At 43.2% G+C, this 15,472-nt stretch overlaps 1 protein-coding gene across 1 annotated transcript in view; it reads left to right on the plus strand.

Annotated features, from left to right (window-relative positions):
• The first annotated feature begins 744 nt into the window (after nucleotides 1-744).
• Oxct1 (3-oxoacid CoA-transferase 1) overlaps nucleotides 745-15,472 on the plus strand; it is a 133,999-nt gene continuing 119,271 nt past the window's right edge. Inside the window, exons 1-3 of the mRNA XM_031360532.1 lie at nucleotides 745-1,144; nucleotides 8,782-8,890; nucleotides 10,677-10,767. Coding sequence (XP_031216392.1) covers nucleotides 1,067-1,144; nucleotides 8,782-8,890; nucleotides 10,677-10,767 — 278 coding nt within the window. The 5' untranslated portion in view covers nucleotides 745-1,066. The remainder of the gene's footprint in view (nucleotides 1,145-8,781; nucleotides 8,891-10,676; nucleotides 10,768-15,472) is intronic.

Raw genomic sequence — 15,472 nt, forward strand, 5'->3', positions numbered from 1 at the left:
GGAGTTGGAGGTCAGCCTGAGCCATATATAGAGAGTTTCAGTGGGACCTTAGAGATCTGGAGATGCCTTCTCAAACAAAACAAAATAGCAAAACCATACAAACTCCAAAACGAAAACCTCCAAAAAGATAAACTTAACCCACCACCGAAGTTTAGCTAAACTTAGTGCTGAGCCATTTGTGTGTTCATTGTGTTCCAGAAGCCTTGCCTGGCTTTTCTCATACAAAACTGCAACGGGAAGAACATTATTACAAGGTGAGGGAATTATACAACATGGCCAAGGACAAGGAGGAGAGGAGACAGACACTTCTGTGTTTGTACCTGCTGCGTAATCTCTGGAATTGTTGGGACTCCAGTGCCAGGAAAATTCTGGAACACAAACTAGGATGATGGGAGGAACAAGGGCCCAGTTCTAATCTTGTCCTTCTGTTGGTTAAGCAGGTCATGTCTCATGAGGGTCAGTCAGCACACTGCTGGGGTTCAGAGGAAACTAAGGGCAAAACCAGACTTGAAGAGAGTTGGGGGTTGGTGGGGGTGGTGGTTGAGAAATGTTAGAAATGTGAGTTGTCTAGACCTGGGAGGAGATCTTTATCAGTGACCCTTTGTACCTGTACTCCTTCCAGAGGGCGACTTGGAAAAGTAACACGTTCAGTTAGAGACCTTCCAGCCCCTTGGGAACCCTAAACCCTGGTTGATGCCAAGCCTTGCGCGAGGGGAAGGCCGGCACTAGCGCCCCCTCCAGCCTGCATGGAGCGCCCACCGCTGCGGGTGTGCCCGCAGACGAGCCCAGCACCTCCCGCCCGGGCTTAACCCGTTGGGCTCCTTTCATTCCGAGTCCTGGGCCCCTCCCAATCTAGCTTCTTGACAAGCCAGCAGGCGGCAAGGGGCGGCACCGCTCTGAGGTCCCGAGGACGTCACTGACGCGCGGTCGAGCCTCCAGCCCGCCCCCCGGCTCGCCTTCCCTTCTCTCCTTAGCCGGTGACGCCGCCACGGGCCCGGGCAACCAGCACTTGCACGCACTCCCGCGCGCGCCACCTCGCCACCTCCTCCCGCACCCGGGTTCGAAGATGGCGGCTCTCAAACTCCTGTCGTCCGGCCTTCGGCTCTGCGCCTCCGCCCGCAGCTCGCGGGGCGCCCTGCATAAGGTAAATGGAAGGTGGAGCGGGGAAGAGGAAGGCCACGCGCGCGAAAAGCGCAGACGAGACGCGAGCGGCGCGCGCGTTCTTTGCCCTGCCCATCTCCACCGCTTCCATCCATGGATCTGGCGTCTGCAGCGCTGTGCCCGGGGGCTCGGAGACGGTCGGGTTTCAGGCTAGCCCCGCCGCCGTCTGTCTGTCTGTCTGTCTGTCTGTCTGTCTGTCTGTCTGTCTGTCTGTCTGTCTGTCTTTGCTTCTCCATCCGCTTCCCCGTTGGGGCGAGATGAAGGCAAGCTGTGCTTGCTGCGCTGGGAAAGCGATCGAGGCTCTGTGTACCAAAGCCACACAGCAACGCCTTAGAGACTGTCGGCGTCCCCATCTCCCGCCACTCCTACAGACTCCGGGCTCCCCGCCGACGCCCTTGGGAAGGGGTCCCGGTGGCCGCCGCCCTAGCTAAGGGCGGGTTTGAAGGAACGGAGCAGAGAAGGGCGGCGCACTGAGGCTTGCACCCCACCTGAGGGAGCTGCAGGCGCCGGCTGAGGCCCAGAACCCCGGGCGGGCTTAACCGCTGCTGGCTCAAGTTCACCGCCAAGTGGGCGGATGCTGTGCGCGGCGGAGGCGGACTGCCGCTCCCCATCCTCCCCTTCCCTATATGGTGGTAGAAAGGGGAACCCGGACTGGAGCGCTTGTCACGGGGCGTTTTAGCCTGCCAAGCGGTTGGAAGCGGATGCAGGGCTGGCCGCGCTCCGCTGCAGTTTGCAGACGCCTCGGTCCTTCACTTTGAGCCCCTCTCAGGACCCCTCAGATCCGAGTTAGAGACTTGCAATTTTCCAAGATCGTAAAAGACAAACAACTACAAACACCTTGACCCACAGAATGGTATCCAGAGTCGCCCTCTTACAGACCAGCGGGTGGTGGGTGTTTTTGCTTATACACTGTAGAGGTTGTAGCCTCTAAACACACTTTCGGGTTGGATTTCAATGTGGGACCGAGGAACTGAGGTGCCAGACAAGAATTCTGCACGAGGAGGGTGGGTTCACCTTCGTGGATTCAGTTTCCTCTGGAGCCTCTTCCTATAACCTGCAAATGAGAAGTTTCGAACTGTAGTCCTGAACTTAAGAAGAGTGCATCACGGAGGGCGCAGACTTGCCCTGTGTGCTCTGAACTTCTTTCCCTGCTGTTCATTTCCTTGCCTTCAGTCTCTTGAGTGTTGAGAACCCGGAGAAGTCATCCCACTACTCCGGGGTTTGCTAGGGAATAGTTCGGGACTGAATCACTGCGTTGTTAAATTCCTCATAGGAGGCATTTGGGGAATTGCATGCAGATTTGGATGTATAAAACATTATTAAAAGAGCACTTGACCACCAGCCAGCCTGCTGTAAGTGATGGAGCAGATGCAAAAACCAGGACACAGGAATGTCCTTGGGTCAAGGTCAAAAACACTCTTTTGACAGTGCATGTTTGTTTAAGTTTAATTTATTCACCTCTAGTCTACCCCACTTTCAATATAATCATTAAACCATTTCCCAAGACAGCAAACCTTCAGGTGGATGAGCTATAGATATGGGGTTTTCTGTTTCTTATTAAAAGATCATGGCACAGTTCAAAGTTAGGCTTCTCAGGTATGAGAAAAGAAGGCCCAAGTCCTGCTTTCTGGAGTATTCTTCCAGTTCATGCATTGACTGGTCTTACTGCTTGCTTAGCACTTAAGTCATCCGCCTCTGTTGAGTTGTAATACCTGTGTGCTCGTTTAACTAGAACCATGGTATGCATCAGTCCTTTGCCTCCCTCAACACTGCACACTGCTCTGCAAAGAGTACTCATATAATATGTGCCTGAGAGAACCTGGTGGATACCTTCAGTAACCTTGAACACTTTCCAATTAAATATAGCCAACAGGTAAACTGAGATAGTTATTAAAAATGCTTTTATGCTTTTGTTTTGGGAGATAGGATCTTGCTATGGGGGCCAGGAAGGCCTGGCACCCATGATTCTTTTGCTTCCGCCTACAGAATTCTGAAATTACACGTGTGTAGTTATTTACCATGTTTAATAAGAAGAAATCTTCCTTCCCTTCTTCCCTCCCTCCTTCCTACTTCCCTTCATCCTTCCTTTTTTTCTCCCCTCTTTCCCTCCCTCCTTCCCTCCCTTTCTCCCTCCCTCCTTCCCTCCCTCTCTCCCTTTGCTCCACTCATGTGAACAAGTTCCTTGTCTGAAGCTATGGCATGACCTGGAATTACCTGGAGGCTTTTAAATCTGATTGTGGTGCCACTGTAAGGTTTCTAGCTGGGCAGGTCCTAAGTGGATCGATTCATGTTGAACATAGGCTGATTTTTCTTGGCAGAGATACCGAACTCCTCCTGGCAAGCTTGCATGCCATTCACCTGAATATTGCTGCCTTTTCCTCCTAACTGGTTTTCTTTCTCCTTTTCCATGGTGTCTCTTCTTGATTTTGTTTACCAAACTTCCATCCTAAGGTAGGCTGTATAAACCTTACTGTGTCATGATTTCTTCAACAGTTGTGAGGTGACATTTAGACACCACTTGGGTGTATAGTTCTCTATCACTCTATCATTAAGGTAATACCTATATTTTAAAAAACAAACAAGCAAGCAAGCAAACAAACAAAAAAACAAAAGAAAAACAAAGTGTTTGGGGCCAGTGAGGTGGATAAAGGGCACATGAAGACTTTTAACTCAAGTTCGCTCTCTAGGACTTACATGGTAGAAAGAGAAAACTGACTACTTCTGGTTGTCCCATCCTCTAAGCTCGAGAAGTTCACTGTGGCACATCCCTTCCCTACCCAGATACAAAGTGCACACACACATACACTGCATACATATACATATATGTATATACTATATATATTATACACACACTCTCTCTCTATATATGTATATACACGCACACACATACACTATACACACATATTTTACTAAGTTCTCAAGTGTTGGATGACAAGGAAGAGAGATATAGGTAAAGGAAATAAGAGTGGCAGTAAATGGTTAGAAAGGAAGTCAGGGGATAAAATTTAGGTTCCACCATGGAATAAGACTTCAGCGGTTAGCTGTAAGGAATTGAAGATTAAAATGGAAATGTTAACAGGAGAAACAGAAAGACATTTTGCTCCCCAAGAATTTTGTTTCTTTCATCAAAATCCTTAATCACTGTGCTCCTCACTCAATTTTAATATGAGAAATTAGTACCAATTATAAAGTGGGCTTCTGCTGAAGATAGGAGAGTGGACCAGTAAAATACTTTGTGACTAAAAGCTTTGGTAAAATATCCCAGAATAAGTAGAGGTCTGAACTGTACATGGTATTGCCCAACATTCTCTTAGGTAGTCTGTGCAAACATGAAAGTTATTTATGTTTTTATTTATTTGGCAGCCTCTCGCACATGAACTGTTTTCCAGGTGGGGCCTCATGAAGCCCAGGCTAGCTTCGAACGTGGTGTATAGCGAAGGTTAACCTTCAATTTCTGATCCTCTTGCTGCTGTTGCTGGGACTGCGGGTATCCTGCTGGGGCTCAAACCCAGGGTTCTGTTCACACTCGGGAAACCCCCCACCAATGCATCTGGTTCTAGAAAACACCACTTCACTTATAAAATGTATTGGAAGAGGTTAATTAGGTGTAGGTAAAAGAGCCTCTTTGAACTTGCCTAAGGAAGAAAGGTAGATGTTATCAGCAATACACTTTCTCCCAGTTGTCAAATCTTAGGAATTAGTGCCAGTGACACTGATATTTCTTGACTCTCAGGGACACATTGTGAGTAGAGGAGCTGTGTGTGTGTGTGTGTGTGTGTGTGTGTGTGTGTGTGTGTGTGTGTAAGACAGCAAAGGAAAAAGCTCCCTGCTCTGGAGATCCTAAGGTGGGTTTTGATCCTCTGTGGTGCAATTTGCCACAGGCATTGGGTTTCCTCCCTGCGCCACTGTCTGCACTCGACTCCTGGCTTGCCAAGTGATCTCTTGAGTATGCAGACTGACAAACTGGAGTGTAATTCAGATGAACATATTGCTGGATGGTGGTGTGCGTTTGCAGTCGCAGCTACTTGGGATGGAGACAGGAAGGTTGCTTAAGCCCGGGACATTGAGACTAGCCAGACCCACGTGGTAAGATATTGTCAAGGAGAAGAAAATGAAAGGAATGATCTTTGAAGGAAGGCTTCTATAGCTGTTTTGAAAATCTTCAACAAATATAACCTGCATTGCTGTCTTCGAAGTGAGTGGATAAAAGGTATCATTTCTCAAAGCAGGGTGACATCCCCTAGGTGTTTACTGTAGTCAGGGAGACAGCTTCATTCTGTGTCTTTGGGAGGCAATTGACAGTTGTCATCTTTAGCCCTTCTGCAAGGTCCTCACCTGACTTTGACTAAAATAGCACCTCTCTTCAGAGACATACATACGCAGTGCTTACATAATTTGGACACATCTCTTCAGTCCTGACTGAACTAAAATTGACAGACGAGTACTTTCACCCCCTGGGATATTCCAGAAAACACCCCAGTTAGGTGGTGTTTTGTTTTTGTGTTTGTTTTCTTTTTTTAGATTTTACTTTTTTACAATGTCTTCATGTAGGACCTGATAAGTTTGTATGCACCATAGCCATATTTGCAGACATTGAGCCCCATGGAACTGCAGTTACAGACAGTTTTGCATGCCACCAGATGTCAGTGCTGGGAACTGAACTGACTACTCTGTGATAGTGAGTGCTTTCAACCACTGAGCCGTCTCTCCAGCCTACCTTACTGATTTTGAATTTTAGTTGTGTGGGTACTTTTTGTAACAGTCTCCCACATCTGTTTAACCCAGGGCCCTTTGCCTGCTAGGTAAGCATTCTGCTACTGAACTACATCTACAGTACAACTTCCACCTTTTCTGAAATATTTCTAAAAGGTTTCTTTTCTGTTCTCTCTGTCTCTCTGTCTCTGCCTCTCTCTCCTTCCTTTGTTCTTTTCTTCTAGTCTCTCTTTTTTCCTAAGAAGTTCAGAGAGGGACAAGCACTGGGTAATTAGTGCTGACTGTTAATTAGTACTATGACAATACTAATTATCAGCTGCTACAACGGGCTGAGATTCTTGCTAAGTTGTGTGGCTGTGTGCTTCTGCTTCTGAGTCTTCAGAGGCTCTCAGGTCCACAGGGGAACCAAGCTTCTTCTAGCATACTCTGTGGAATTCCACGGAGGAGCAGTCCAAGGTGACCTCACCTTTCAGACTCCCTTTTGTTTCCTTCCTTCTGCTGATGAGGCCTGGGCTCTTCTTCCTGAGACAAATAATGACCTTCGAGTTACACATTAATAGAACCGGGTTCTCATAAAGATTTGTTGTGGGTAGATGACAAAGTAGAACAATAGAGCACTTTCAGAAGACAGGAAGAACAAGGACTATGTGACAGGAAACCAAAACCCTAGACGAGTCACTCTGCTCTTTCTTGCAGTTTGGATCATTCTGCCGATGCCACCGCCCCTCTGGAATTACAGCCATGGACCACTATGTCTATACTCAGTCTATCATATTTTTTATTTCTGAAACCTAAACTAACTAACTAACTAACTAACTAACTAACTAACTAACTAACTCTGTCTGTCTGTCTGTCTGTCTTGCTTGCTTTCTCTTTTGTGTATCCGTGTGTTTAAAACAGAAAAAATCCTTACGAGTTGAGGACAGGAAGAGAAGAATGTCCTTTGTGGTTAAGCCCTTTCAAAGTCCTTGTCCCTCCCAGGCTTTGGGGCAGTGTGCAAACTCCTGACCTGACATTGACCAAAATAGAAACTTAAAGGAATGAAAGTCACATGGTCATGTGTGTAACCTCAACCATTATTGCTCATTTGACTTTCTTTCAGTGTAGATCCCACAAGTGATCTTTGTGATAATTGATAGAAACTTAAAACATTTTTAGAGGGAAAAAAAAAGAGTGGTAACCTTTGACAGTCTCAGGTCATAGCTGTCTGAAATACAGTTGGGTAGTCCAGTGGGTAGGATGTTTTAGCTGGGCTTGTCTGTCAGGCCACAGCTGTTCTTCTCTCCATTCCTTCAGGTTAAATATATAGTGGGAATAAGTGAAGTATTGTTAAGATGAGTCATTAGTTACCATAGAACCCGCTTCCTCCTTTTCTCTTGTCCATCTTGTGGATGGAGTATGCAGGGCAATAACTTATTGGCTTTATGAAAGCTCACCTAATGACTCATGTGAGTGAGGCCCATCTCACCTGCTATAACAAACATCTCAGCCTGGATACTCAGGAAAGAAGTTGATTTAGCTCGTGGTTAACTGGAGACTAAAAGTCCCTGATTCGGTGATTGCCTCTGGTGAAAGCATTGTGTGTTGCTTTATAACCTGGTAGAGGAGCAGGGGGACAAAGCAGGTGTGTGCAGGAGAGGCAGCCTCACTTTAGAAAGACCTCGACTTGACACTCAGCAATTCAGTGCAGTAAGAGAAGGCACTGGCAAACTCCTGCAAGATTCTGCAAGATTCGACCCTGCAGCATCAATACCTTTGTGCAGGTTCACACACCTCACGAAAGTCCTACTGCCTATCAACACTCTTCCATGGGGACCCCTTTCTGACATGGGCTTTGGAGGTGACAAAAACCATCTGTAGACCACAGTGGGCCCAGATAGTTCACTGGTGTGGCTAATCAAGCCCTCTGTGCAGTGGTGGTCTGCCACCTGTTCTCCAGCTTCCTTGAGCGGCCTAAGGAAAGGTGTCCCCTGGTGTGCTGTTTGTCACTTTATCACCTGGAACTGACCACACTGTACCACACTCTCCCCAGACAGCAGTAGTCATACGGTCATATAGATTAGATAAACGGTGGGGAACTTGGCACAAGTAGGGTCTCAATATTTGTCTATCCTAGTGTGGAAAGCTAGGTTACTATCAGAAATTGTGACTAATATCACTAATATTGTGATTTTGCATCCCAGGATGTGATGTGAGTTATCTACCTTTGTTCTTTTTTGATTTTTTTGGAGACAGGATTTCTCTGCGTAACCCTGGCTGTCCTGGAACTCTGGAACTCAGTTTGTCAACCAGGCTGCCACTGTATGCTTCCCAAGTGCTGGGATTAAAGGCGTGTGCCACCATGCCCTGCACCTACTTTTAGTCTTTCCGGGGGCTGGTCACAAGTCACAAAGTTGGATTTTTCCTTTGTAATAAAAGATGTGGATCCAAGGGACCCTGGCAAAAATCTGTGAATGGAGCATATCTATCCTGTCAAAGATAAACCATTAAAGGCCCGGCTCTTTACAGATAGAATGGTGTCAGAGAAACAGAATTGTGTTAGAGAAACAGAGTAAAATGATATTACAGAGGTTAGAAGTTGAAGGAGTTGGGAAGATGTTGGTCAAAGGACACAATGTTTCACTTAGATAGGAGAAATAAGCTTAGGAGATCTACTGTGTGTCATGGTGATGATCTGTAACAGTGACTATAACTTGAAAACTCTGAGTAGTTGTGAGATGTTCTTACCCTAAAAGAATGTCTGAGGAATTACCCTCTTAGAAAGCTCCGTTATTCATTTTGTAATGAATACATGTATCAGAATGTGATGTTATATACTGTAGACATATAGTTTTGTCAATTAAAATGCAAAACATGTAAAGTCAAGCTGCAAATGATTGTTCAGTGGCAATGTTTTCAATGTTTCAGGGGTGTGTCTGCTACTTTTCTGTCAGTACTCGTCACCACACCAAATTTTACACAGATCCTGTGGAAGCTGTTAAAGATATTCCTAATGGCGCAACATTGCTGGTTGGTGGTAAGTAATGAGACTATTTTCCTGTTGATGGTAATATCCGTAGGTTTTAGGAAAATCATGTGATAAAGTGGTATAGATTCCAAGTGCCAATTATTTAACATTTAGCTCTGACATACTTATACTGTCTTATTTATGACACACCACGACACCTATCACAGTCTCTTCCTGAAAGGTTAGCACTTTACTATGGTACTTTTCCTTCCCCGCTTCTGATTACAATTAAAGAGCGGGAGTTTGTAACTTTGGGTATTTTATCAGAAACATGATAGAGGTTTGAACCATGATGGATCTCTACATCTTTCGGAATTCTGGTAGACTTGAAACATGTGCCTCATCTTGTCAGATACCCGAGCCACACTTTATTGTTCCTTATTTGTTGATCTGGAGAGCAGAGGGTCTCTGTGTTGTTGAGCCTCCCATATTCTGTTTCCACTACTTCTTTGGGATGTCTTTTGTAGCCACTGCCTCAGATTTAACACTTAACTTCCTGATTTTTGTATATGGGATCAAGTCTTATTTTAGGGCTATTCTTTACTGAATGTCCATCTTAAATCTAATATTTTTGGAAGAATTTTAAAGATATAAAAAAAAATGAAATTTATTGGCTTAGTGCTCTAGTTCTGTAAAATATGCTAACACAGATGTATAAAATGAATGTTTAAATTAACAACTGGATATGATTTGAATTATGAAGAAGGAAAATAGTACACATGCTGTATATGAACTTGTGGCCTTACCTTAGTCAAATGTAAAGGAATTTTAATCCAGTAACATGGCTGCTCTGGCAAGGGATCACATCCAAAGACCTTCTAGGTCTGCGTGATCTGGCTGGAATACAGACTTCTAAAAAACGACATCTAACTGAGGAGCGGACAAAGTGACGGGTCAGAGAGAGATTTGACAGAGTGAGTTAGACTTAGGAAAACAGACAGGAAAGGAAAGCTACTTAAGATCAGTGCAGGGAGAGAGGTAGAGTGGAGTTCAGTTGAGTTCAGTGTAGTTAAGTTGAATACAGTTGAGCGAGTTCGGTTGAGTTTGATGAAGTTCACTTGAGTGAGTTAAGTTCAGTTGAATTCAGTGCAGTTCAGCTGGATGCAGTTCAGTTGAGTTCACCAAGTTTCCTTTACTTCTGTTCAGACGTGCAGTTAAGATAGTCAGTGCAGTTTAGTTCACAGAGTTCAGAGACAGCTTTTCCAAACAACAATTCAGTCAGACGCTGAGAGAAGCCATTTTGAATCAGTTTGCTTGGAGAGGAGTTTGAGCCAGAACAGCTGAGTTGAAACAGCCAGCCAGAGTTCAGAAAGAGCTGGAAAGAGTGGGTTTGTTCTGTTGGGGACTGTAACATTGTATGCCCAGGTGAACAGATGGAGGATGGAAAGCTGAAGCCTTCAAGGTTTGGACTGGCAGAAGATAAGATTGTATGGAGGCTAAAAACTTCCAGGTCTAGGCCTAGGGATAGTTAGATAGAAATGCTCTGGGCTCAGCCCAAGCCATGAAGTCATAAAGATTGGGTATGTCTTTCATCCCATCCCTTCCTCTGATGAAGTAACACCAACTTTTACAGTCAAAGCCTTTACAGTGGTTTCTGGTGATATATAATGTTTTGAAACACTGAGACCCAGCTACATGACTGACAGCTGTTTATTGAGTTGATAAGGTATCGTTGTGTATTTGCTGTATGACATCTAACAGCATGCTTTGTACTTTTTCTCTTCTATTAAGGATAGTGTACACATCTTGAAAGAACATTACATGGCACATCTTGTTTCCCTTTTGTGCTTTGCAGGTTTTGGACTGTGTGGTATTCCAGAGAATCTTATAGGAGCTTTACTGAAGACTGGAGTGAAAGATCTAACTGCAGTCAGCAACAATGCAGGGTGAGTGAATTTCTGAAATGACTAGCTAGAAAGAAATGCCAGTTTTAAGATAATGCTGAACAGTTTATCAGCGGTCAGGGATGGGACCTCTAATATATTATTCAGTTTTAAATGGTCAGTCCAAAACACATGTATACCCAAGAAACACCAAATAAAGTCAATAGAATCTGTCTGCCCGTCTGTTTGTCTGCTTGTCTGTCTGCCTATCTATCTATCTATCTATCTATCTATCTATCTATCTATCTATCATCTATTTGCAACAGTTACAGAAGAAGAAGTCATGAATCTGAGAGGAAGTTGGGGGAGGGGAAGAAAAAGGGGAAGGAAAAAGCTGGATTGTGGGAGGTAGAAATAGTGTAAATAATGTACTCATATATGAAACAATAAAAATATGAAAAATCTATCAGTGAAATTAAATTTGCTTCCATTTTTAAGAGTAATATGTTCATTTATCAAAAGGTAGGTAGCAGCTAGCTGGATATAGTAGCACATGATTGGAATCCCATCACTAAGGAGACAGGGCAAGATGATAAATTTAGTACCAGCATGTGGCAAGTAGGGAGATCCCTTTTCACAAACCAGAAAAGTGGGTAGTAAGGGCAAGAGTGAAAGTTGCTTGTTTTTATTTTTGTTCCTTAACCTGTTGCACTGTGATTGAGCTTAGGTCCTTGGGCATGTTAGGCAAGTGGTTCACCTCTGGGCTTTATGGCTTATGTCTTACTTGATAAACTTATTTTTTTTTAAAGAAATGTAAAATATATTGTAAGTCAGAATAAAATATTTTTTGAAGTTGGTCCTTATGCTCTTTGTATTAGAGGCTAATATGTATAAAGCAAGGAGGACATCAATTTGAAATCTGTTCCAAGTTGTTTCTTTTGGTAATATCTTTACTCCAGATGCCATATGAAGACATACATTGATCATAAAGAATGTTGTTGGTCTTGATTAGATGTGAAGGACATGCTGTCAACTTAGCAGTAGGAGTGTAAATCAAATGGTCATAATAAGCCATTGTTTTAAAAAGGCATGCACATGTTGGTACATTTGGTGATGTTAGAAAAAGCTATTTGTGTGCAAAACAGTTAGCTATATACCCCCTTCCAACAAATGGATGAAAGACTTTGATTATCTTAAGGTGTTTAAAAATGTAACTGAATTAGCAGTTTGGCTTATTAGTATAAAGGCTTTGAGAATAAACAGTTTAGATTTTTTTGGAAGCCAGTGATAGTAAGAGCTTATTTGGAAAGACTTCATATTGTGGAAGGATCTGTAGAAGTCGCTTTCAAAGTTCAGGGCACTTACCTTGTGCTGTGTGACACTTTTCAAGAGGAGATTGAACAGATGTCTCCTCAAGCTGGATAGGGATCAGAAGGGAGATCAAAGCAATTAATGATACCACTGACATCTAGCTTGAAGAGTCCATGAGTTTATTAGAGTTATTTACAGGAATATGGGTAGGGGTTACTTATCAGAGCATAGGCCATCCAAAGGCATCTGTGTCACTGAAAGCTCACTCTAGCACGGGTGATGGACCCATGAAAACTGCAACCCTGGAGCTATCTCCCTAACTTTCAGGGAGTCTGACAGGTTGGAGAATCTTTTCCATAGTTCTTAGTACTTACATAACCTTGGGGTGGAAAGGAACTTGTGAATCTGGTAAGTTTCAGGGACTCCCTGAGATTTGTTAGTTGTTTTTTTGTTGTTTTTGTTGTTTTTGTTTTTTTTTAAGTTTCCTGAGTTTTAGCAGTCTCTCTTTAAAACTTCCTGCATTTTAATGAGCTTCCTTCCAGTCTGCAGTGTTTCAGTTCAGAGGAAATGACTTGTAAACACTTTTGTATGAGAGATTAATTGTTGGCCTTGGTGAGATAAACACTGCTTTAGGTTCACACTTCTGAATATTTTGATATGTTGACTAGAAGGTTGAAAAGGCTGAGAATTCATTGATTTTTGATGAACTTCAGGTTATAAACCAGTATGTACCAAAAGTTTCACAGTAAACTGTCAACCATTTAACTCAGAACCAATGGCAAAGGGGCATGTCATGGTATCCAGGCTACTTTTTTTCTGGCAATATTATTTTAAGGTATAGATGTAAAAGAGTGGGATATAGAAGACTCCCTGCTGACTTGTGGAGGGTTCGTTGGTTAATTCACTTAGTTAATATGTAAGTATGTATACTTCTGATTTCTTATGTATCATATTAATCAGGATTAGGAGAATTTTGAGGGTGTAGTGAGTAGTCCCTCATACAAAGTAAAAATTCTAGTTGTGTGTCATTATTTTCAAACCTGGAGTTAAAAGCAAGGGGTCTCTACTTTGCCATATCCCTTTTTTATTTCTACAGCTGCTGCTCGGGTGACCTCATCGAGCAGATACTGGCCATGTTGTCTTGACTGTGAGCATTCTTAGGGTTTTGTGATTCATTTTGGGAAGGGCTAATGATGTCCTGTGATACGTACTTGTGTTTATGTCCTTATCTCAGGAAAGATTTTATTTGTATCATGGAATTAAACCTTACATCCACACATAACATTTTTCTTTTATTTTTATACTTCAGATACTATCAGGGTAATTATAAATTATATGATTGAGATTAAAATGTTTTCCTAAATGAAAGCAAAGGAAGTAAAATTTCCCCAATACTTACGTTTTTAAAATAATTATTTCCAATAAGTGAAATTTTAAGAAGTAAACATTCAAGAGATTGTTTTGTTGTTTGTTTGTTTGCTTGTTTTTGGCTTCTTGAGACAGAGGTTCTTTGTGTAGCCCAGGCTGTTCTAGAACTGGCTCTGTTAGACCAGGTTGCCCTTGAACTCAGATATCTGTCTGCTTCTGCCTCTGGAGTGCTGGGGTTTTAAGGTTTGTGGCACCACATCTGGCTTCAAGAAATTAAATTTTAGATTCAGAAATTAAATATTTTCAGAAGATGTATGTCTTTTGTGTAGTACCACTTTAACACATCTCCACAGATTTTGGGCTGTAGAGTTCTTTTAACCACGAAAACGTCTAATCCTACAAAACCCAGAGTTTTCTTTCTTTAGGTATTCTAGAGAAATGTTGGCTTCTGGGGCCAAGCAGTACAATCTGTTGGAGACTCCACTAGCATCACCTTCAGTATCAAGGAGCACAGGGGCTTTTACTTGCTTGATTCTCTATTTGAAATGGCATGTCCCCATTTGCCTTAGGGTTCACATCTTTAGTCTTTGTATCATGAGCTAATAGATGTTAGGGAGTTAGTTTACTTTTTTTAGTCATCAGTGATAATACTGTTATATTAGACAAATATGTTTGATGAGGTCATGGATTAGAGACACTATAGGAAGACACACTCTTTGAAGTTATCTAATAGATTTTTCAAGGCCTAAGCACTAGCTCTTTATCTGGTCCAGTTGTTGAGAATCTTAGGCATTGCCTGGTTGCTATGCCAGGAGACTAGTCTAAAACAAAGCACAGGCCAAATACATACTCAGTCCCAGAGCCAAGATCAACAAATACAGAAGGTCATCTCTAAATAGAGCCAAGTTACAATGTGTAATGTGTTATAAAAATAAACAGAGAGGTATGAAAGAGTGGTCAGAAAAACTTTCAAGTCAATGAATGACCAACTGTGTTGGGTTTTTGGAATGGACTCTGTAGGCTTGGAGGGAGCTTCAGATATTTAAAACTACAGATGCCAAGTGGGTTGTATCCACCTTCATGGGTTGTTTTCTGATTGTGACTTTATTAGTCATAGCTCTGGATATTATCCTTGGTAGCTGAGGAGTTTACCAAAGGAACTCCTTTAAAAGAACAGAATATAGTGGAATGAAAACAGCACGACCCTTAAATAACCCTGTAGATAATAACAGAAGGGCCCTGTTTCCACTGGCCTGCACCTGGTAGGCCTTAAGAGAACCAGAAGGTGAGAAAGAGCCTGAGTACTACAGATCCTGATATCAATGTTCTCTGGTCCCAAATCTCCCTGATAGCACCTCCCCTAGGCTTAGCCCAAGCAGGAGGTAGTGACAGGAGAGCTCCTTGGTTCATGGTGGATGCTGGCCACCCTGGCTACCAGAACAGCCTGGAAGCCTGCAGTGGGTCCAGTGGGTAATTCTGAGTGATTGAGCTGGTCAGCTTTGACTGTCAACTTGAAGTCACCAATCATTCACTGGGGAGAGAATCTTAATGAGGCGTTATCTTGATTGGTTTGGCCAATAGGTATATGTTTGAGGGGCTGTTTGCATTAGATGAAGGCATGGCCCATGGTGGCTAGTACCTTCTCCTAGGCGGGATCCTGAAGCCTACAGGGATGAGAGCTAGCTGAGAGTGAGCAAGGATCCTGCACAATTCCCTTTCTGCTCTTTCTTGACTGTGGTCATGATAGTTTAATTTCCTGCCTTGTCTTTTTTGAGATGAGGGATCATGGCCTGGAATTCTAAGCTAAATGAGTGCTTCCCCCCTCCCCCCAAGTGGCTTTTTGTCAGGTTACTTAGTCACAGAATAATTCATTTCTGTTAGAGAGGCTGTGGCTGGAAGAGGCACATGGAATGCAGCAATAAATTCTTTTGACAAGTATTCACTAAGTATTTCTGCAGTTCCCTTTATTTACCATATAGCTGAGAGGTGCTTGGGATGCAGAAATGAAAGAAAAAAACAAACCAAAACCAAACGAAACCAAAACACACTACTACCACTACCACCCCTTTGCTGCTCCTACTCCACCACC

Source organism: Mastomys coucha, unplaced genomic scaffold (assembly GCF_008632895.1).
Source record: "Mastomys coucha isolate ucsf_1 unplaced genomic scaffold, UCSF_Mcou_1 pScaffold8, whole genome shotgun sequence".
Classification (NCBI taxonomy): domain Eukaryota; kingdom Metazoa; phylum Chordata; class Mammalia; order Rodentia; family Muridae; genus Mastomys; species Mastomys coucha.